The following is a 23,713-nucleotide window of genomic DNA, read 5'->3' as shown; positions in this document are numbered from 1 at the left end:
AACCACCACCTTAATACCACCCTTCCTCACCGGAATTGTGTCAGATACCTTGGTCTTCATCTTGATAGGCGTATGACATGGAATGATCACATCAAAAAGAAGCGAGATGAACTGAATATTAGATAGAAAAGCTACCTGTGGTTGCTAGGCCGAAACAGCTAACTGTCTGTAGACAATAAACTACTAGTGTACAAGCCGATCCTGAAACCTGTATGGATGTACGGCCTTCAACTATAGGGTAGTGCTTGTAACTCCTCCATCATGCGCATACAAAGAATGCAGAACATTATTCTCCGGACTATTACTATCTATCACTATCATATAACAAATATACTTTACATACTTAATAACACATAACATAAAATAATAAGCCTAGAACGATCGCCGCCGCAGTGACGCGCGCGCCCGCTGTCCTTAATCCGTCTCGCACTCTCACGGCAGACGCACGCTTATTTTCTGCGCTAACATAATCTTACCACTTACGCTATAATTTATCTTTCTGCTTGTGTTTATTGTTAACAATATTAGTGCGATTGGAGAATAAACTGTTGTTGAAGTTTCAGGGTTGTTTAATTGTGTTCCCTGAATATAAACACTCAGTTCCTACATCTCCTACATTGTGAGTAAATGCGGTTACGCCAACAATGCGCCGGCGCAACCGCATTTACTAGGCGAAAATTCCTCAGCAGATGGTGCTGCAGGAATTTTCGCCTATACTCATGCCCAGTCGTGTTAAACGGGACTGGATCTGCCATTGGAAAGCCCTATCCCACTTGACTCTCCCTAATTTAATGACTTTAGAGATCAGTATGTGGGATGCGTTGGCTCGATTATCGGTTGCGTATTGTTAAGGTTGAGAGCCCACACAGGCTGAAACGAAATTGAAAGTAGATATAAATATCTAGTGTGTCAAATTAACCTTCAAAGGAAAACGTTGGCAAAAAAAGTAAAAATTACAAGGGGCAAGGATTTTCCGGGTCGGACTTATAAGCCAGCCGCAAGAATTTGGGGATGACTAATATTGGTTTATGTTGGGGTTGGTTTACCCTTTTAAATGATACCCCCCTCACCCCGCGGAGACGCTTAGTTTTTTTTAAAAATGCATTTTAAAGTGCGTATAAAGGAACGTGATTTTTTGTATGCATTTATAAATCGCAGCATTTATGCAAAAAGGTCATTGAAAATTTCATTAAAAGATCGCGTGTGTGCCAGCAAAGCCATGGCGGCCATCTGCACGATATCTTGTTCCATACATAACCTCATTCTGTCTACTTTACGATATAATAAAGTTTCACGATTGTTTTTTAAATATCGGAGTTGAAGGGCACTGGGTCCTAGGTATGATAGAAGATGGGAGCGAGGACTTGCGCTTGGAGGTGTGCCCGGACAACGTGCGGTCTGCAGAGGTCCTGATGCCCCTGATAAAAAAGCACGTGGAAGTAGGCACCACGATCCATACAGATTGCTGGCGTGCTTATGATTGCCTGGCAGAGCACGGATATAACCATAAGAAGGTTAACCACAGTGACCCGGATAATACATTCGTTGCAGCAGATGGGACTCACACTCAGCGTATCGAGTCCCAATGGCGTGTAGTTAAAAGATTTTTGAAGTGAAAACTTCTTTAGCGGCGCTGAGCACTTTTTTTTGTATGGGTAAAAACTTTCAAACTCGCGTCAGAGTCACGTGATGCTGATCGAAAAAGCGTAAGATCGAGGGGAAGGGAGAGGAACTAGTATCTCCCACTCTTTCTACCGTGCCTGAGTGTGCTGCTCTGTTTAGGCGGCACAGGGCGCTTGCGCGAATGACCGTGTGTGTTTATGTACAGCGTCCCACGCGTATCCAAGGATGGTGACAGCTGATTGCTTGACTGTTGTGTAGTAAATACACTGTTGTGTATTCATAAATGTGAATTGTTTTAATTATGGAAATCGAACAAAGTGAATCTATTAATGAAAAAAGTGATGATGAAGTAGTGAAAGAAAATGAGTAAGTACTTTATAAATTACGATTTGCGCCAATTACCCCCTGTAAAAGCCACACCGATCTTCAAGCAAATTAAAAAAAAAATTACTGGTGAATCAATTTGGCGTAAATTTCATCAATTCGAACTCAATAAGGTAATGCGCCAAGAAAATAGACTCTTTTCTGCCATTTTGACAAAAATCGGTGATGGTTCCATTGTAACAGAAGAAGAATTAAATATGATAGAATCCAGATTTGTAACTAAAGAACACGCACAAGCAGAATGTCCGGAAGGAACTAGACTTATGTTTACAAATAATAAGGTTAACGAATACAACAGTACAGTTTTGAACAGTTTTGAAAATAAAATTGTTTCATTGGCATCGGATGTTTTCATTGGTTGTCATAATGCAGAGCAAGAAAATTTTGTAAGACAGAAGTTACATAAGATGAAACCGGACGAGACTGGTGGATTACCTTATGAACTAGTTCTAGTTCCTAACCGACCCTATATGATAACTATAAACATAGATGTAGCTGATGGTTTATCTAATGGCACTGTAGGGAAATTACTACTCATAGAATATGATAAATATGATGAAATCACAAGACTTTGGTTCAAATTTTCAAAATCCGTTGGTCAAAAACGTGTAGCAAAATTTAGAAGCGACATTGCACGCTTGGAAATCGACAAAGACGCTGTTCCAATTTCTTTACAATCATCGTCAATACCACTCAACAAAAATAAAACTATAGTGGCAAAAAGAAAACATTTTCCGCTGATTTCGGCTTTGGCAATGACAATTCACAAATCCCAAGGAGGTACTTTCGATGCTATTGTTTATGAATACAATGGTTCTCATTCAAGAGAATTGGTGTACGTTGCGTTATCAAGAGTAACTAGTATAGAAGGTTTGTTTTTAGTCACTGAAGAAAACGCAAGGACGAGCTGGAAATTTCATCATGGCAGAGTAGGAAACGCACAGGTGGAAGAGTCAGACGCAACAAAAAATCAAAAGAGGTCATCAACTCATCGACAAGATTTATCAGTTGAATTAAAACGATTACGTGAAAATCCTTTGCAAACTATCACCAAAACACTTCTAGATTTTATTTCTAAGAATAATAGATTGTCTATTTTTCCATTCAACTGTCAAAGCTTACGTGCGCATGTAGATGATCTAGCAATTGACGCTCTTGTTAAAAAGATGAATGTGCTAATTTTATCAGAAACTCATATGGGTAACGATGAAATAATTGAGATTCCGAATTTCAACTATGTTGCGAGTTTAAGAAGAAATTATCGTCCAGCGGGAGGAGTAGCTATATATCAAAATAAGAACTCAATTCATTATTGCACAAATTATATGGATGTGCATGTGAAATACAATAGCATGTTTAAAGCTACTGTTTCTGATGTTGGTGATATTTGTATAAGTCGTTGCCACTCTGGTGATAACTTTTTCGGCGAAAAGAGAGTCCTCTTCGATGGAGTGTTTAACAAAATAGATTTTGGTTACATAGAAGCTCTTCACCAATTACAGAAAGAAATAGGTCTTCACTTTGCTAACAAATTAACGTTTCGCCATATTAATTACGTCAAACAGAAAATGAAAGTAAAACTGGCGTCACAGTTACTATCACGTTCAGTAGCTACAGCAATAGAGTATTGTGAACAAAATTTAAAATTACCACAGTTTCAAAATTCAAAAACAACTGTCACGTTTATCACCCACGTTAATGACATATTTGACATATTTAATTCAAGAAACTTTTTGAACTTTGGATTTAAAAAACCTCTTTGCAAGCAAAATAAAGACAAAATTTTTAATAAACTAGATCAAATTTACTATTATTTTCGCAACCTAAAATTTTTAAATGGTTCTCCGGTAATATATTCACTAAGAAAATTAGGAATACTTGGTTTCTTGATAAACATAAGATCTTTAAAGTGTCTTTATGTTGATTTTATTGAAAAAGGTGCATTGAAATTTATCCATTTTTATAAATTATCTCAGGACCACCTCGAAGTTTTTTTCAGTGCTGTTAGATCTCGTGGTGGATTTAATAATAACCCTACCCTTAGAAGTTTTATTTCTGCATACAAGCGTTTGCTTTGTCACACTGAAATAAAAACTTCCGAAAGTGGCAACTGCCTGGCTTTAGAAGATATAACGATTCTATCGAACTCAAAATTGACTACTGACCAGCAAATTAATACATCTTTGACATATAATAAAATAACAAAGGAGTTTTCGTTATCTCAAGAAACCGAAAAAGAAAATGATTTTGATGACTAATATATATACCACAATGAAGACACACTATCAAAAACTATAAAAAATGTCGTAGAGTATATAACAGGGTTTGTCGTAAAAAAAATAAAAATAAAAATTTCTTGCGAAGAGTGCTGCAATGCGTTACAGTCCTCCCGTCAATGTAGTAGCCAAGAATCCTTCATAAACAAAAGAGACTTTTCATCTAAGGCTGATCAAGGCTTTTTAACATACCCTTCAAAAGATGTGATACAACTTTGTCTAAAAATAGAAAAATTTATTCGTGAAAATGAAAAAAATCACTCAAGCTATTGGGAAATCTACAATTTGCAAAGCGGTACTTCTTATATTAGAAGATAATTCCGGCTTATTTTCGAGTTTGGAAAACCACAATTTGGACCAAGATATTTTAAGTGGTCATAGGTATTTAATAATGAAATACGTTATAGAAATTTACTTTGACATTCGACTTAAGTATGAATGTAAACTTAATAATTTAGGAAAGGAAACTGTAAGGAACCAGTTTAATAAGATTGTTCTGTTTAAAGGTCAATAAATTAAGAAGCAATGAAAAAAGTTGTTTTTTTTATTAATGCATTTTTTTTTACATAATGTCATAATTATAATCTGGACAAAAACAGTCTATGGAACAATTTTCTCCAAGGGTCGAACATCTAACTTCAATAAGTTATCGATAGTCCTCCAAAGTAAAAGGTACATCACTAGCTAATGCACACACTGACAAATCAAAATTGGTCACGCTTTATCGAGCTGCCAGTTCGTCTATACGCCAGTATATACTAAGTCTATGATTTGAACACTAAAAATGAGACGCTTAACGACTCAGATTGTGAGCAAACTTCGAGCATTAGGTCAAAGCTTCAATTACCTAACGTAGTCATGTCAACATTCACTGGCAAATATTCGGTATTACTCGTTTATAAACCTTTTCAGCGCAATGATTGACAAAGATGAGTCTCTCTCACCTGTTCAAAAGCTATATTATCTTAAAGGTTTTCTAAGTGACGAGCCAGCAGCTTTAATTAAAACCCTCCCATTAGAGGACGATAGTTATGCTGAAGCAATAAAATTACTTAAAGAGAGATATGATATTAAAACTAAAATCATACACGAACACATACATACACTGTTGGACTTGCAACCCATTACTCGTTCTACTCCTAACACAATTCGTTAACTAACTAGTCGATCATACCCAAAATAGATCTTAACAGGACATGGGGCGTTTGCAGAATACCTGCACAGATTTGGCTTGAAGTCAGATCCGTCGTGTACGTGCGACTCACAAACAAGTCAGACAGTGATACATCTCATTATAGAATGTCCTTTGTTCGGAGCCTCCAGGTACGATCTCGAGCAACAAATCGATATAAAGGTAACAACCGAGCATTTACCGGATATAATAAGAAACTTCAGATCGCAACTGGAAGATTTCTGCAGTAAGGTAGTGAGATGTGTCACTCGCTGCAACAAGAGCGTAGCAGAGGTGAGACCGGCCCCCACTAGCCCATGAATATAAAATAGAAAAATGTAGTAATATATGTATAAAATAAGGTCCCGCACCACAAGAGTCGGGGATATTGGGAAATTTATGTAAGAAAAAAATAAAAAGAGATCAGTCTACGCATGAATTTACGCCATATACCTTTTGGTTTGTACATTTTGATATTTAACTTGTTAATCAAGTGCTATTATGTAAAATAAGTATTGTTTAGCATTAGTTAATCATATGAATATGTTTTCTTTTTTAAATACAATTCACACTTATTGACCTAGTCCCATTCTAAGTTGGTGAAGCTTGTGTTATGGGTACTAGGCAACGGATATACATACATATTATAGATAGATGGACAACACCAAATGCTCATCACATCGATGTTCGTCTCAGCCAGGGATCGAACCCGGGACCCATGGATTCGCAGTCAGGGGGGGTACTAACCTCTAGACCAATATGTCGTCTTAATTATATGTACTTATAATTATGGTAATTTAATTAATAAATTTTTGAAAGTCAGAACTTTTCAGTAAATTCAATCAATTCAAAGTGTTGCCCACTCGATACAATTATACCATTAGTGGTCTAACGTTGGCTAGAGTATCAGAGGTCAAAGATCTGGGAGTATATTTTAATGCGAACCTTGGGTAGAAGATATATATAATAGTTTACAATTAGTATACATTTGATACAATAGATAATTATTAGGTGATAATAAATTGTGTTTTTTTCAGTCATGCGCTTTTTCCGAATATTTAAACGTATGATAGCATTGGTCTCGGTGTTCTTCATATCCAAACTTGTAGAAATAATTGGCAGCAAAATATTATTCGACTCGACATGTTTGCAAAATATTTTACAAAAGTCTATCAAATCTCGAGAAGAAAGCGGTGGAAAAGAGGAGATTACGTTGATTCGATCATTGAGTTGAAAAATTATAAGCAAAACCCTCTTTGGAACATATTGTAATTACCAGGATATAATAGTGGGAGGTGATGGTTCGGGAAGAATGACAAGCTGTCTATTAAGACTAAAGCCTATATCGAGGGCTGTGTTCAAGAGCTTGCTGGAGTTGGAGGGAGTGGAACTAAAGGGATCAACCCCATCTCCTCCATCTGCATTGGCTTGTATCCCTCAAATAAGTGAAAGATGTGTCAACTTTAAAGATGTGTGGGAAAACCCAACGGACTTACAAAGAGAAGAAACTTGGGTATATTTTGTTAATTTAAAAAGAAGTCATAAATTGTGCCTTGATCTACCTGTGTTTGATGTGGAAACAAGAGAAAATAACGACTTACTCATGATAGAATCACTCCTCAGCAAATATGCAGGAACCTTCCTCACCCCAACAGGAGCCATAATATTCAAAACCCATGCTGGACGACTCAGACTCTTGGGTTCAAGGTCTCCTCAGTTCATTAGGGAGGTGTTTCAAGAAGGTTCAATTAGTCATGACAACATTCTCATCTTCAAGCACTTCAGATATCTATATCTATATTGATGAGATATCCGGGAAATTCAAATGTGCATTGCAAACCGGTCATCCATTCTTTCCTGCGGAAGTTACATTATGTCCCGTCACAAAGATCCTAGGAAGAAAGAATTCCAGCGAGCCCTAAGTATTGAGGTTAATAAATTATTTGAATGGGTACCATCATCTCTGATTTCCGATATTCTTAATCGCACACGTACACGCAGTAACCGATTGCTTGCGCTTAATCGGCCACTATGATCTTTAAGCTTGCGTATAAACAGTTGTACGTAAGTTGTGGCTCTAATCAGCCGTTTATACTGCGAGAATATTTCTATATGTGGTGGATCGTTTCCGTTGGCTTTCCATTCGATTACTCTCAAAGTCACCACTTGTGGCTCGCAGCTTTCTTTTGGCCATGTTTCTACAGGCCCGTAAAGGAACGCTGGTCCCACAAACCACCGATCATTGTCGGTTTTATGGTCCAACGTTATTCTTGTAGCATCATCCGCTACATTTTCCCTGGTTGGAACCCGACGCCATTGCCTAGAATCCATCGTTTCGGTTATTTCAGTTAATCTATGTACTACGAATGGTGGATGCCTCGCTTTGTCATTTCTGATCCACTGTAATACTGTGATTGAATCCGTCCATAGCACGATTTTGATTGGTTCAATTCTGTGTTCTCTAATCGCCACAGCTAATTGCGCTCCGAAAAGGGCTGCCTGTAGTTCTAGCCGCTGTTTACTCTGACTTAATAGGTGCCACTGGTGTTTTCGCTGTGATGAACCTGTCGTCAATTACATCGGTTTTAATTCGCGAATATGCCACGCTCGCATGTGCTTGTTCAGATGCGTCACAGAACACATGCAATTTTATCTCTCCTGGGTCGTGTAAAAATGCCATCTAGGTACCACTGAAGACAGTGTTTGTACATTTTCTAACTGAGACACCGACTTTTTAAACTCATACGACTGATCCATTTTCCGTTCAATGCTTTTAAGCCGCTTAAATGCCATATTATAGCTTTCTGGGAATTTGGTGTTATCAGTCTTCCACGGCAACCCCAGGTAACGCCTTTCCCGTTTCTCTATTGTTGTATTGAACAATAGTGCGTCGGCTATATATAACGGCTTTTTTTATTATTTATACCCAAGGCATCTATTGCAAAACTTTGTTTTAATATCGCCTCTAGACGCTCATCTATTGTTTCCTTGTAAACGTCGCTTTATGCCGCCTTTTTTATGCAGTGCAAAACACGTTCGTTGTCTTCCATTAAACTTCGTATAGGTGCTGTACCATGTAAAATCCAGCCTAATCGGGTTAAAGATGCAGCCGGTTCATTTTTCTTCCCACTATACTTTTCTGGAAACGATGAGATGCCAATTGTCTGCTCCAATTAACAATTGTGGTTTAGCTTCGCCAATCATTTGTTGGAGTGGTAACTTAACCAAATGTTTGTAGCGCAAATTATCCGCGCTAATTCTTTGGCTACCAATATCGAAATCACGCATCGTTCGCGCTTTCAAAGTGTAATTAGCCCCTGCGTCGTAGCGACTGACGTCAATTTAACGTGTTGGCTCTCAAAATCTTTCGTTTGAGAACTAACTCTTGGAATTTTCAGCGGCTTGCTTGGCCCGCTGACACCTAATTCGTGGGCTAACTTTTCCGCGATAATTGTAATAGTCGAACCTTCGTCCAGTAGGGCATGAGTTTTTACGATCTTTCCATTTCGGCCTCTCACAGTTACGGGACATACTTTCAATAAGACGGCTTGACATTCATCCTTTGCAGTCACAGAGGTCGACAAAACAACTTCAGCCTCTGAGTTGAATGTTGATGGTTGCACCAACAATGGTTGTTGTTTATTCCTCGCTCTTTTTGACTTTTCTAGAGTATCAACCTTCCTCTTCTTATTTCTAAGCTGCCTTTCTATGGGTTTGACAATATATCTACTTCGTGGTTTAGAAGTAAGTTATCTCCAGCATCGATATCAGAGAGTGTTTTTTGGGAAGTGATGGTATCCGAGTTTCATCGTCTCTGAGCCTTGTCGACAGAGGAGTTCCTCAGGGATCTATTTTGGGACCCCTCTTATTTATCCTATATTCAGCAGACATAACTTTATGTATACAAAATTGTCACTATCACTTATACGCTGATAACCTCCAAATATATCTTCCTGTTGATAGGGCTTGTGTCAATGACGCACAAGCAAATTCGGCCGGTTCAAATATAACAGAGGTAATAAATAAGTCATAATTAATTATAATTTATTTAAATAATTAATTACTTATTTTAATTTTTAGGAAGACGAGTTGAAGGGCGCTGGGTCCTAGGTATGATAGAAGATGGGAGCGAGGACTTGCGCTTGGAGGTGTGCCCGGACAACGTGCGGTCTGCAGAGGTCCTGGTGCCCTTGATAAAAAAGCATGTGGAAGTGGGCACCACGATCCACACAGATTGCTGGCGTGCTTATGATTGCCTGGCAGAGCACGGATATAACCATAAGAAGGTTAACCACAGTGACCCGGATAACCCATTTGTTGCATCAGATGGGACTCACACTCAGCGTATTGAGTCCCAATGGCGTGTAGTTAAAAGATTTTTTTACAAAGATAATTATAATCATCCTCAAAACTTTGGAGATGTGATTGTGGAGTATTTGTGGCGAAGAGAGGTAATGAAAAATTGTCCAATATATTTAAATTATTATAATCTTTTTGAAAGATCCCGAGTAATTTCCGCGTAACTGTACGCTTATTTAGACTCTGCGGCTCATACAAGTACCGCTGGTTCAACATTATATGAATTGTTATTAAAAGGACAAAGAAGCTATAATTTAATTGGGTGATGGGTCCACAAAACAGATGAAGCTCAAAGTAATAACGATTGAGATAAATAAAGGTAATCGCTGTTTACCGAATACATTGTCTGCAATTCCGTAAAGGTCGATTTACATCAAACGAACATAGAGCTAGAGCTAGAACAAGAGCATTCTTTCGTAATCTTTTAGTGTAAACGAAAGCTAGAGGTATCGATTTACATCAAACGAACATAGAGCTAGAGCTAGAACAAGAGCATTCTTTCGTAATCTTTTAGTGTAAACAAAAGCTAGATCGAATGTTCTTTGCTCATTCGGTGGTTAGTATTGGTAGTGCTTCGTTATGTCTGACTCTGACAGCGATATCATTATTGCAAGTGCTGCATTTATTATTTTGTCGCGAAAACTCAAAAATAAAAGAAGGAAGAGACGTTGGTGGGTTACAAATTTAATGCATCGAAGGACACTGGATAATGTAGGTGAAACAATGACGCATATGCGAAAACAAGAAGAAAGTGGACAATTCCAAAACTTTTGTAGAATGTATTCCATAATTTAATCGATAAGATACGTAAACAATCGCTAGAACACAAGAACGCTTTGAAAAGACCGCTCAGTGGCGCGAGCACGTCCGAACACGCTAGAACGCTCTAAGCAACTGTTCGCGCGCTCTTGCGCCGTTTACATCAAGCGAACGAGCATTCTTAGAATATTCTATAGAATCTTTGCGAACGCACTAAGAACAACGAAAGAATGCTCTACGCCTGTTTACACTAGAAGAATTTGATATAGTGGGGATAGAATGAGCATTCGCTCGTTTGATGTAAATCGACCTTAAGAAAAGAAACACTAGAACATTGTTGGGAAAAGATTTCCTGGAATCTACAGGGATTGTGCTACCTAGGAGGTCGTGATACTTCATTGATGCTCTGGAAAAGATTTACCCATTTTAACATTAACGTACCCGCACTAACAATATTGTATGGCACTACAGTGAGTAAGGTCAAGGCAAAGGTGCTCCTGACGGAAAAGGTGGTTGCATCAAAAGGCTATGAGACAATTCGGTTGCAATGGGTAAAGACGTCCCTGATTATGATTCTCTTATATGTTTAAAAGAAAATTGTAAAGGTATAGAGATTTACGGAGTAGGAGATACAAATGTGCGAGATATTTAAGAAATGGTCGCCAAAAATCAAATGAATGCTTATAAAGGGACATTTAAGATTCACCAACTTTCTTGGTAACGAGGCTTAGTTGTCTCTTAGTTGCTCAGTTGTCAATATTTTGGTCAGATAAAGGTTCCATTCGATGATACGCGATCACATAGTCCCGTGAGTTCAGCTGACGCAAGAAATATAGATATATTATCCGACCGAGAAGTGTAGACACAGCCAATACTTCTACAGTTACTTATAGGTCAAATCTGGTTACACTTGAAGAATAAACCGTTTCTCAGGACTACCATCACGTCCCTATAAGAGATCGAGGTCCCTATCAGACTCTGATGATTCAGATGTAATTTTTCCTGCACAGCGTGTTCATCCATTACGCACAGACGGCAGCGATGAAGACAACTTGATTATACAACCACAGCAAATTAAAAAACTAAAGAAATACATTCATTTTTAAGTTTAGTTTTATTTAGCCAAACACACACATTTTATCTTTTCTGTTGATTTTGTAGTCTATTCTGTGGGTAGTTAATAATAAAAATATCTCGTTATTAGTACACATTAAGGCTTTGATCTCTAAAGCATATTTTAAATATTCTTTGTCGTTTTTTTCTCAGAATGAGAAACTATAAAAGAAAAACAGAAAGAGGTACAACTAGTCAAGAAGTTTATGAATCTGCTTCAGCAGAAGTAGTGCAAGTAAAGCAAGTGAAATTTTAAACAAGTTGTTAACGATATCCTTAGGTATGTATGCCAGAAAACAAAAACAACGAAAGTTGTTTATTGGGTTACGTTAAACCTAGATTGGTATACTCACGAGAAACCGAACATAAATTAGCTTTTTATCTAAAAGTTCTGAAATATATTTTGGTTTATTACCAACAGAAGTCCGAAAACTAGCCTACCAATGTGCTGTAAAACTCGATTTAAAAAAATATTCTTCCCAGCTGACTTAAAACTAATATGGCTATCTAACGTAACACCGTGCCCCGAAGATGTAACCACTAGCCCCATAATGGGGGGTAAGTTGTTACAAGTTAAAAAATTACATAAATTTAAATAATTTTTCAATCATATTTTTAGCAATCACATATATAAATTATTTCATACCTTTTGTGAAGATCTTTAAATGTCTATCTCCTTTTAAAGACAAATAAGTGCAGCAAAGGCGGAAAACTGCGCGAGAAGGTTATGTGAGGTGTAAGGCTACATTAAAGATTGTGCCGTCTGGATCAGGAGGTACAATAAGGAAGACATATGTTTATTTTAAGTTTATGAAATTTATGGATAATAAAGCCAAACCAAAACGAAACTGCCGGAAACGAAGGAGCTGTCATATCTCACCCTACTGGATACGAAGGAGCTGTCGTAACTGAACCTAACTGAATCCAAGGAATTGTTGAACCTCAACCTTCAATTTCCAATAATTCCAACATTTACCAAAACAGCCAAAGTCTCTTACAGTGGACGAAAATTAACGCGAACACAACATCAAAAAAATAACAATGATGATTTTGACAGATAAATTCTGACTTTCTTTAAAAAGAATGCAAAACGACAACATGGCAACTACATTTTTTTGTTCGCTGTTGCCGAAAAGCCTTCGAAATTTCAAGGCTCGGGTTAGGTTAGGAACATTGCATTATTTTACTTCATCAGATTCGCAACATACAAATTCTATCACGTTGTAACCAGTAGAACAATCTTCTTTTCTCACTTTAAATGAATAAATGTTGCTAAATAATCTGGAAATGTGAAAAAGGAAGTCTTGTTTTAGACGAAAAGGGACATCATGTATGTTGGCGACTCATATATATAAATAGGAATAGATTATTATAAGTTAGTGTTAGTGACTATATATACAATATAAATTAAGTAGATATGAGCTATAAGAAAAATAAGAATATTGTTAGTAGCTCATAAGTAGAAATTAAGTATATATAAATAAGTTAGGTAAAAATATGTAAAGAAAAATATAGTTAAATAAATTATAAAATGCTTCGCCGAATAAAGGGTCGCGTAGCTCTCGTCGCGGTATACGCGCACAAATGGCTGTAAGCGCAGCTCTCGTCGCGGTATACTGTCGGAGTACTTAAGCTCGGCGAGATTTACGCAAAATCCTCTCTTTCCTCCGACAACGAACTGGGACCTACGAATAATCGGCGAAGCAAGAAACAAGAACAAGGCGCAGTTTCATTTCAAGACAACATCCTACAATTACGCACTAGCAGGGGTGCGTGGGTTGAGGCGGTGCCAGCGATAAGTCAAACCGTCTCGACAAAACGTACGTAGTCAAACCCCACCGGTATTCAAAGCCGCGCCGAGGTTACTTTGGTCTCTGAGGCGTCGTCGGGATTGGCTACAATAGTAGTACGTACGAAGTCAAACCCCACCGGTATTCAAAGCCGCGCCGAGGTTACTTTGGTCTCTGAGGCGTCGTCGGTATTGGCTACAGTAGTAGTACGTACGAAGTCAAACCCCACCGGTATTCAAAGCCGCGCCGAGGTTACTTTGGTTACTGCACGGGTGTTCTCAAACGAACATATAAACGTATAATCCTGTGCAGGCCCGAGTCTCTGAGGTGTCGTGGGGGTTGGCATCAACAGTGTGGTCCTTCGAGCCGGATCTGAAGGTTTAAAAGAACGCGATGCTCTGATACTGAGGGAAATAGCGATACTTAATTCCATACTCAATCACCCAGATTTGGAGGAGCATTTTATTGCTCTACATCTAAAGATCAACATGCGACACATGTGTAAATATGAAATGCCAAAAAATGGAAGATTCTTTATTCAACCGTATACTCTCCAGAGGGATGTGTTTGAGGCGCGGTATGTAGTTCATTTACGTGATTCAGGGACGAAAGAGTTTTTCTCTCCTTCAGAGCAAATGCGATCCGCGCTTTTGGAAGAGATGGTTAAGAGCAGGGCGCATCTGGCGGAGGGAACGATTAGTGAAGACCATTTGGTGGCTAACATGCTTTGTGGAAGAATGAGACGCGTGAATTATATAGATGTGGAGTCTTACAACCAATCGAAAGAAGAGATATGTCTTTTTTCAATCACACATAATTCTCCGAGTGAGACTCTACGTTACCTGACTAGTTTGCAGGAGAGAGGAATACACTACATAGTTAGCTTTTTCTCTGGCGCGGCGCTTGAAGATGATCCCTACTCCTTCCCTGAGGGAGCTGTATTGAATAGGGGTTTAGGAATTGTACTCGACAGAAGAAGCTTTGTCAAAGCTAAGCTTGATGGCTTATACTTTGTTCTCTCTGAGAATCTTATAACTCTAATGAACGAAGAAACTTTCACTTCCGAAACTTATCGAATCCGTAGAACGGAGTATTCAGTAGCAAATAGATCTCGCACCCCTGCGTATGATACTTCAAGGATACGTGTATGCGAAGAGAAACGTTTAAAATTTCCCAAATTCCCTCAGAGTTTTTCAATATCCGAGAGACAAGTGTCACCCTCTGGACACGCTCTGCGAATGGTCCTTGAATACATGAGCGGTAACGCCTCCATTGCAATGTTGGCGCAAAAGATAGTGAATAATTTCAGGAATTATAAAAGGAGCTACGTTAGGCGCGACTTTGGGGCGTCTATAGTTGATCCAAGAAGTTCAAATTTCGCGAGTGTGTTACGCCATTCGGGAGTGGGTAAGATCTCTCTTGAGCGATCTCCTCCAAATATATGGCATAGTAAATTGGAGTGGGTGCTCGGGATGGAATCAGCGATGAGGTTGAAGGAGCCCACGCAATTTCAGCGAGAGCAGGTCAGATTGATCTGCGATCATATAGACAAAGTAGTAACATGCCCCGTCCAGGGGAGCGAGATCTCGAGTTTCTTCAACCGGGCTTTCGGGAATCCCAATCCTTTACAGTCTCGCATGTCCCAACGATCTGGAGATCCAGACCGAGACTTGCTTTCGGTCTGCGAAGAGATGCTGGAGTTCCTGGGAAGACGAGGATCTCCTGATGCGATAAAGTGGCTTCTTTCGAGCGCGGCGTCTCGAGGATCGCTGAGCGTTTGGCGGGAGGCCATTTCTCGCTTGAAAGCCGACGAGTGCGCGAGGGACTATTTGATACACATTTCGATGGTCATCACCATAGATCCACGTTATAAAGATCACGATGTTAGCAGAAGTGATTCTTTAGAATTTGTCTTGGATGTCCTATCCCGCCAGAACCCCGCCACGTCAAATTACTTACATTTTCTTCACTACTGGCGAAATTCTCACCATCCTGAGCATAATATAGTAAGATACTTACGTCCAGACTTGGAACGAGTTCTGCGTACGCAGAGTGGTCTCGCGGGCATCGTGCGCGAGTTAAAAACTTTAGAGCTCGAATATCAAGGCGCAGTTTCATTTCAAGACAACATCCTACAATTACGCACTAGCAGGGGTGCGTGGGTTGAGGCGGTGCCAGCGATACGTCAAACCGTCTCGACAAAACGTACGTAGTCAAACCCCACCGGTATTCAAAGCCGCGCCGAGGTTACTTAGGTACTGCACGGGTGTTCTCAAACGAACATATAAACGTCTAATCCCGTGCAGGCCCGAGTCTCTGAGGCGACGTCGGGATTGGCTAGAACAGTAGTACGTACGAAGTCAAACCCCACCGGTATTCAAAGCCGCGCCGAGGTTACTTTGGTTACTGCACGGGTGTTCTCAAACGAACATATAAACGTATAATCCTGTGCAGGCCCGAGTCTCTGAGGTGTCGTGGGGGTTGGCATCAACAATGTATAGGACACGTCTAAAAATTGTGACAAAGATAGCTGGTGAGTATGCACCACCACTTACTATCTACAAATATAAAAGGATGAGTTCTGAAATTTCTAACAATGCTCCACATAGATGGAATTGGAAATACTGACAAAGGATGGGATGACTGGAGAATCCTTTTTTGAATGAATATGTATGTATATGGCAAATATCTTTATTCTTTATCTAAAAGAAAAAGGTATAGAATTTTTTTTTAATTACCAATCATTTTATTCCTTGTTGGTCGGTCACAAATCGCATTTGACTATGCGAATTGTGTTGTGAAAATGGATTATGATAGTTGCTCTTGTTCCAAATACTACTCACATGTTTCGAACTTTGGACGTTGCTGTTATTTTGTCCTTTAATGTAGAATCGGCGCCGACTATGGACTAGAAATTACAAAATTAAATTTGCCATCAGCTTTATATAGTTTACTCCTGAACAATAAAGATAATTTTTCAATGTTAGTTATTTACAAAAGAGTTGTAAAGTGCCCTGTAAACGATCAAATTGTTTGTGCAAATTTTGCGTGTTTGTCAAATTATTTGATAGTGTACTGCTGTGTTTGAGGCGATTATCAAACAATCTACGTGTTTGTCGTGTTTGATGTAAATCTGGATTGACCTCTCCTCCTCCTGGCCTGGACCTCTCCTGGGCTCTTGCTCTATTGACAAATAGGTTGTTTGTCAAACAAGATCTCACTCGTTGTATTGACATAATGGAGGACGCTACGCTCAGTGACGATATGAGTGGCAATAATACGGACAAAGAATTTACGTTGCATTTCATATCTGTTTATCGTGATATGCCGATGTTATGGAAAATAAAATCTAAAGATTATATCAAACGTCTGAAGATTATTAGAGCCGGTATGTTGAGTGAGGTCCAAAGTACTGACTCAACGGGCTGCTTCTGAACATTAATAAATACCTCTGAGTACGATAAAAAACAAATTACGTATATATTAAAAACATACCGGCAACGCTGGTAGACCGACAGTGTTCACCGAGAAAGAAGAAGGATATTTTGCTGCGCACATAAGTGCGTTTTCAGAATACGGATTCCCTCTTACAGACTTTGATTTAAAAATGATCATTAGAGATTACCTATCGTCGCAAGGTTGGATTGTGAAAAAGTAATGTTAAAGGTAAAGACTGGATTAGATGTTTTATAAAAAGGCGCAATAATTTGTCTAAGCAACTTACAAACAACATAAAAAGCGTTAGAGCCGAAGTATCAGAAGAAATCTTCACAGAATTTATCGAAAAAGATACTCCCAAAGAACAGTTTCCTCGCTTATTGAAGGAGGCTTTGAACATTATGTAGCAAACTAAAGAAAACTTGATTTTTGGATTCCGAAAAACTTCAAATCGGCCCCGTCGACAAATATGGGCCATTAGCCGCGTCCAGACCGGCTGAACGCGAGCCGATAATTCGGCCGGTGTGGTCGGCGCTCGGGCTCCACGGGCACACGTTGGCACGACCGAACGGCGAGCCATGCGTTGTCGGTTTTTGCCGATGCTCAAAGGCAGTTCAGCCTGAGCTGCTCGCCCGTTGTGGACGGACATAACGACACTCGGGAGCCAGTGAATCGAAAATAGATAAAGAAGACAGTATTCGCTTAATACAACTTTACCGAAGCTTCAAAATGTTAAGGGATTCGAAAGATTCAGAACATTTAAATTTAGATTGCTGAAGGAAAATCTCTAAGGAAATGAAGTTACCTATACCCGAGTTGAAAAAGAAACTTGACTCATTGACAGGTTCATACCGACGCGAAAAGTCAAAGCAGAGAAAAAGTAATATCACTGGTTCAGGTAAGGATTATTTAATTTAATTATAGTGAATGTTAGATTAGATAATCTCATTAATGGAATAGAATAGTTATTTCTTCGTAATAGTTAGGGAATTTTCGGTAATACTCGGGCGTGGCAGTTTAAGGTATGAGAGATACCTTAAACCTAATAGAATAACCTTGTAAAGTATTTAGCTCTATATGTAGTGAAGCGCGCCTAGGATAGACGATCAGATTAGTAAAAAAAAATCGATAGTCTGAAATACTCGAGCGCGTCAGATTAAGATATCGGGGGTTGATTTTAGTGTTTTAAGACTAAATTTAACTAATCTAATGAAAAGTCCTTGACGCCGCCGAGTTTCCGCATGACCGAAGTGTGGAGGAGCCATTTCGTCTTCCGAAAAACGCGTTGCGGCATATAAGTCGCAAACGACACATTAAAAAAAAAAAAAGTTTGAATAAACAAAAAAGGTAATTTTATTTTACACAAAAAAGGTCTCTTTACATTTAGTAGACTTTGCGAAGCTTTCACGCTTTAACAGGATGCGATTTTAATCCAGCATTGTATAAACGAGGCAAAAAGAGACGTTTTGATAATTTGAGAAAATCTGAGATCTTTCAAAAAACGCTCGCTGATGTAGGGTCCGTACGTTGTAATATCCAAACAATTTTCCCCACGCTTCAATGTTTAATATGTCACATGTACGGACTGAAGAAACTCGCTGATGTCAACGAAGCTCGATTCGACATTTTTAATAAAACATACAAGGTGCACGACACATCGACGCCGTTCTCGTTGGACGTATTCCAACATTGCCTCAGAACTCGGTACATCGCCAATTTGTGGAGGAATGCTTACAAATCCTACATCACTGACCTTGCACCAACCGATCATGGGTGGAATGAAAATAATAATAAATTCGAGTTCACGTGGTTTATCGGAAAATGTTGTTGTATCGCCGGATATTCTGGGCAACGAGAATGACACTGAGGACAACAATGACAAGACGCTTGATTCATGTAAATTTTTGTACTTCTATAATATTCTCTCAACAAAATTACTGAGTAGAAATAATTGTTACGGATGTTGCAGGCACTCAGCAGGAAAGAATTGTGGATGAGGAGCCACAATATGAAAGTTCCAATGAAGAAGAAGAAGATGAATTGTATTGAGCAAAAATGTAAAGGTCATACATAACAATACAATTATAATATAATTTTTATATCATTTCATTTTTTATACAATAAATAATACAATTCGTACTACATTTCATCTACATTTACGTTGGTTGTATCTATCGATTTATTGTCATTTATTAAATTCCCCGTTTTATCAAGGAGAAAGAAAGGAAAAAAAAAGAAATCAAAAAACCTTTCGGTCAGATAAAAAGAACCCACCAACATTTTTATCAGATTAAGAAAATATAGCATTTTTGTGTACTTTATATAACGCTTTTTCTACATCGTATAGGTCGGAGAGTGGTGTAAGACAGGGTGGTCTGTCATCTCCTAAACTATTTAATCTGTACATTAACGACCTGATCGTAGAACTTAGCAGCATGTGTGTAGGTTGTAGAGTTAATGGAGTAAGCATCAACAACCTTAGCTATGCTGATGATATGGTGCTGCTGGCTCCGACAGGGGACCTTCTATGAGGGAAGCCGGTTGGTAGCCGGTCTAAGACGGTTGCGCATTCAAATGAATGCATAGGGTAATTATAAGATTAAGACGAACGTTGAACAATGATAACGAAGATAGTAAACATGTAAAAGGCAAAAGACAGCAGGGGCGATTACAGAAATGCTGCGTGTGTGTGAGGGATACGCTTGTAAGCATGGTCTTTGAGGGAGATGGTATATGCTCGGGGATGTTTCATAATATTTCTCTAAATAGTCTTGGCATCGAGAGAGTGAAGGAATAAAAATATCTTGGGCAAATGCTATCTGAAAATGTAAAAGATAATATCGATATAGAACGGGAACGCAGGGAAGTGGCCCAGAGGTAATATGTTGGCTCGTAGATTTGCTCGTTGTAGTAAACAAGTGAAAATCACCCTTTTCAAGGCGTTTTGTCAAAACTTTTACACGAGTAGTCTATGGGTCAACTGTACTGTTGACTGCTGGCAACTGTATTGTTGCTAACTGCCATGCGTGTTCAATACAATAATGCGTTTAGGATGCTCTTGGGGCTGCCTCGTTTCTGCAGTGCTTCGGATATGTTCGCCCAAACCCGTACAAATGACTTCTGGGTTATTATTAGAATTAAAACAAGATCTCTGTTGAGCCGGGTGCGGGGCTGTCGGAATAGCATCTTGAAGACTGTGGCAGATAACCTGTCTTCGCCTATCATGAAGCATTTTGTGCGTACACTTGTCGGTTTAGTTCGACGAGTGTATGCATAGAATGTTAATACTAAAATAATGATGGATTATTTTATCTGAACAAACAAATAAATATGAATATGAAATATGCATATGCCTACCCCCACCACGCAAACCGGCAGATTAGCAGTATACCGTTCTTATCAGAGACACTTGGGGCATACGTAGTAAGAATATCTGACGCACTCGAGAATGTCACTCATTACTAAGACAACAACATGCACTATTAAAAAAGAAATGGAAATCTTGTAAAGACAAAGTATTTAAGAGTCAATGTTCATATGATAGCACAAACAAACAATTAAATAATAACATAAGCAACTGGAGCAGTGCATAAATAATATGTGTAATAATCATCATGACATGTTTAAAAAAATTATAGAATACCAAGTATCTGCGAGGCATGACATGATTGATCTATGTAATTATAGTACTCAGAGGTATGCATCTCTCACTAGGAAGCATTGTGCATGTGCTATTAGGAATTTTCGCCTATACTCATGCCCAGTCGTGTTATACCGAGACTGAATCTACCAACGGAAAGCCTTATCCCACTTGACTCTCCCTATTTTAATAACTCTAGAGATCAGTCCTTTATGTTTATTTTCACAATTAGTTGAACATTAATATTGATGCTGCCATGGAATTATACCATTTGTCACAAAATGTAGAAGATATTCATTCATGTTTAGCACTAACAGTACCTCTGCGCGGAATGGCCGTTAGAGGTAATAGTGCAGTAGATGGAATATTGTTTCTCATCTCTCACTAGTAAGCATTGTGCATGTGCTATTAGGAATTTTCGCCTATACTCATGCCCAGTCGTGTTATACCGAGACTGAATCTACCAACGGAAAGCCTTATCCCACTTGACTCTCCCTATTTTAATAACTCTAGAGATCAGTCCTTTATGTTTATTTTCAAAATTAGTTGAACATTAATATTGATGCTGCCATGGAATTATACCATTTGTCACAAAATGTAGAAGATATTCATTCATGTTTAGCACTAACAGTACCTCTGCGCGGAATGGCCGTTAGAGGTAATAGTGCAGTAGATGGAATATTGTTTCTCATCTCTCACTAGTAAGCATTGTGCATGTGCTATTAGGAATTTTCGCCTATACTCATGCCCAGTCGTGTTATACCGAGACTGAATCTACCAACGGAAAGCCTTATCCCACTTGACTCTCCCTATTTTAATAACTCTAGAGATCAGTCCTTTATGTTTATTTTCAAAATTAGTTGAACATTAATATTGATGCTGCCATGGAATTATACCATTTGTCACAAAATGTAGAAGATATTCATTCATGTTTAGCACTAACAGTACCTCTGCGCGGAATGGCCGTTAGAGGTAATAGTGCAGTAGATGGAATATTGTTTCTCATCTCTCACTAGTAAGCATTGTGCATGTGCTATTAGGAATTTTCGCCTATACTCATGCCCAATCGTGTTATACCGAGACTGAATCTGCCAATGGAAAGCCCTATCCCACTTGACTCTCCCTATTTTAATAACTCTAGAGATCAGTCCTTTATTTATATTTATTTTCAAAATTAGTTGAACATTAATATTGATGCTGCCATGGAATTATACCGTTTGTCACAAAATGTGTTGCTAAATGTAGAAGATATTCATGTTTAGCACTAACAGTACCTCTGCGCGGAATGGCCGTTAGAGGTAATAGTGCTGTACGCAAACGTAAATATGACAATCCCCGCCTCACGATGAATAAAGAGCCAATAATATTTACCAACAAAATAAGGATCCTGGGCGTAGAAATAGACGCTGCATTAACTTTTAAAGGCCACATTGACAACTTGTACAGTAAGACTATATCAATATATAGACAAGTTTCGAAAGTAGCAAAGATAGGATGGGGCTTACAGCCGGACGTCACTGCAACCCTATACACTGCAGTGATCGAGCCTATAGTCCTGTACGCCGCGGCTGTGTGGGCACAAGCAGTAGAAAAAGTTTTTATTAAAAAGAAATTAGATCGCATGACAAGGGTCTTCGCACAAAAAATTGCAAAAACATACAAAAGGACAGCACTCAGCTCAGCGGCCTTGCTTACAGGGATACTTCCCCTGGACCTTCGCGTTAAGGAGGCCGCGGCCGCATACCTGGCGCGGAAGGGGGTGCACCGCACGTAACATATGACAAGACAATAGAGACGCGACTGCCATACACTGAGCTCCCACACCCCGCCAAAAGACTTAAAATAACTTACAAAAAACTGGACGACCCGTCAGAAATCGATAACGTTACTATGACAAAATAATTTACAGACGGGAGCAAAACGTCCGCGGGAGTGGGAGCGGCATGGACTGAGTGGCAAGACGGGACCGAGATTAAAAATAAAAAGGTGAGGCTGGCTCCGTACTGTACAGTGTACCAGGCGGAGCTAGCCGCACTGAGGGACGCAGTGACATATCTGACCAAGGGAAGGCGGAATGCGGCTGTGTTTTCACTAGGAAGCATTGTGCAATGTGCATGTGCTATTAGGAATTTTCGCCTATACTCATGCCCAGTCGTGTTATACCGAGACTGAATCTACCAACGGAAAGCCTTATCCCACTTGACTCTCCCTATTTTAATTACTCTAGAGATCAGTCCTTTATTTATGTTTATTTTCAAAATTAGTTGAACATTAATATTGATGCTGCCATGGAATTATACCATTTGTCACAAAATGTGTTGCTTAATGTTGACGAATATCTTTAGCACTGATTGTACCTCTGCGCGGAATGGCCGTTAGAGGTAATAGTGCTATAGATGGAATATTGTTTCTCATCTCTCACTAGTAAGCATTGTGCATGTGCTACTGAGCAAAGTAATAAGTTGATTTATCATGACCAAGTTCCTTCACAGCTGAATGAAGATAATTCATCACCAAAGTCCCCCATGCCAGAGTTTTCTCTTACAAGCAGTGCAAACACTCAAAAAACTAATACCTACATCTTTTCAGATAGGTTGGGACAAGGGCTGGGACAGTTACTAGGAGATGAGTTATCTCAAAATGTACTTAATATTTGTTTACCTGGAATATCTTACCAAGGGATTGTAGATAAAATATTAAATTATCATTCTGTAGGTAGTAGCTCTAAATTAATATTATTATGTGGTGACAGTAAGGGGATAAAAAAACCCACATTACTCAATCAATCACTTAACTTCTGGAGATTGATAAAAAAATGTAGGTATAATAACACTTTGTTATTTTCCATATGCAAGCAATATGGATTATAAATTTAATCAACAGATTTATATTTTAAATCAATTCATTCACCATTTGACATGTCGTCATAGTGACGTATTTTTATATTTTGATTGTAACAAGTTTGTTACTAAATTTACTGTGACCAAAGATACATTGTATCTTTCATAAAAAATAAAAAAATAAAATTGCTAAATTATTAGCATATAATTTTAAAGAAACTGTCACATTGACAAAGAAATATTATTGTGATTATAATAAAAACCTATCAGTGACATGTAGTAAAACTGTCACGAAAAATTTACCTTTTAGAAATTTAAAC

The 23,713-nt window shown here is 38.7% G+C and overlaps 1 protein-coding gene across 1 annotated transcript; it reads left to right on the top strand.

Annotated features, from left to right (window-relative positions):
* Nucleotides 1–1,618: 1,618 nt before the first annotated feature.
* On the top strand, nucleotides 1,619–4,887 carry LOC125058833. The gene has a single exon (XM_047662976.1). The coding sequence runs from the start codon at nucleotides 1,986–1,988 to the stop codon at nucleotides 4,263–4,265; it is 2,280 nt and encodes a 759-aa protein (XP_047518932.1). The 5' UTR covers nucleotides 1,619–1,985; the 3' UTR covers nucleotides 4,266–4,887.
* The last annotated feature ends 18,826 nt before the right edge of the window (nucleotides 4,888–23,713 follow it).

The sequence above is a fragment of the Pieris napi genome, chromosome 18 (assembly GCF_905475465.1).
Source record: "Pieris napi chromosome 18, ilPieNapi1.2, whole genome shotgun sequence".
NCBI classification, from domain to species: Eukaryota; Metazoa; Arthropoda; class Insecta; order Lepidoptera; family Pieridae; genus Pieris; species Pieris napi.
Note: the sequence above shows the minus strand (reverse complement) of the source record. Positions and strands in the feature narration are given on the sequence as shown.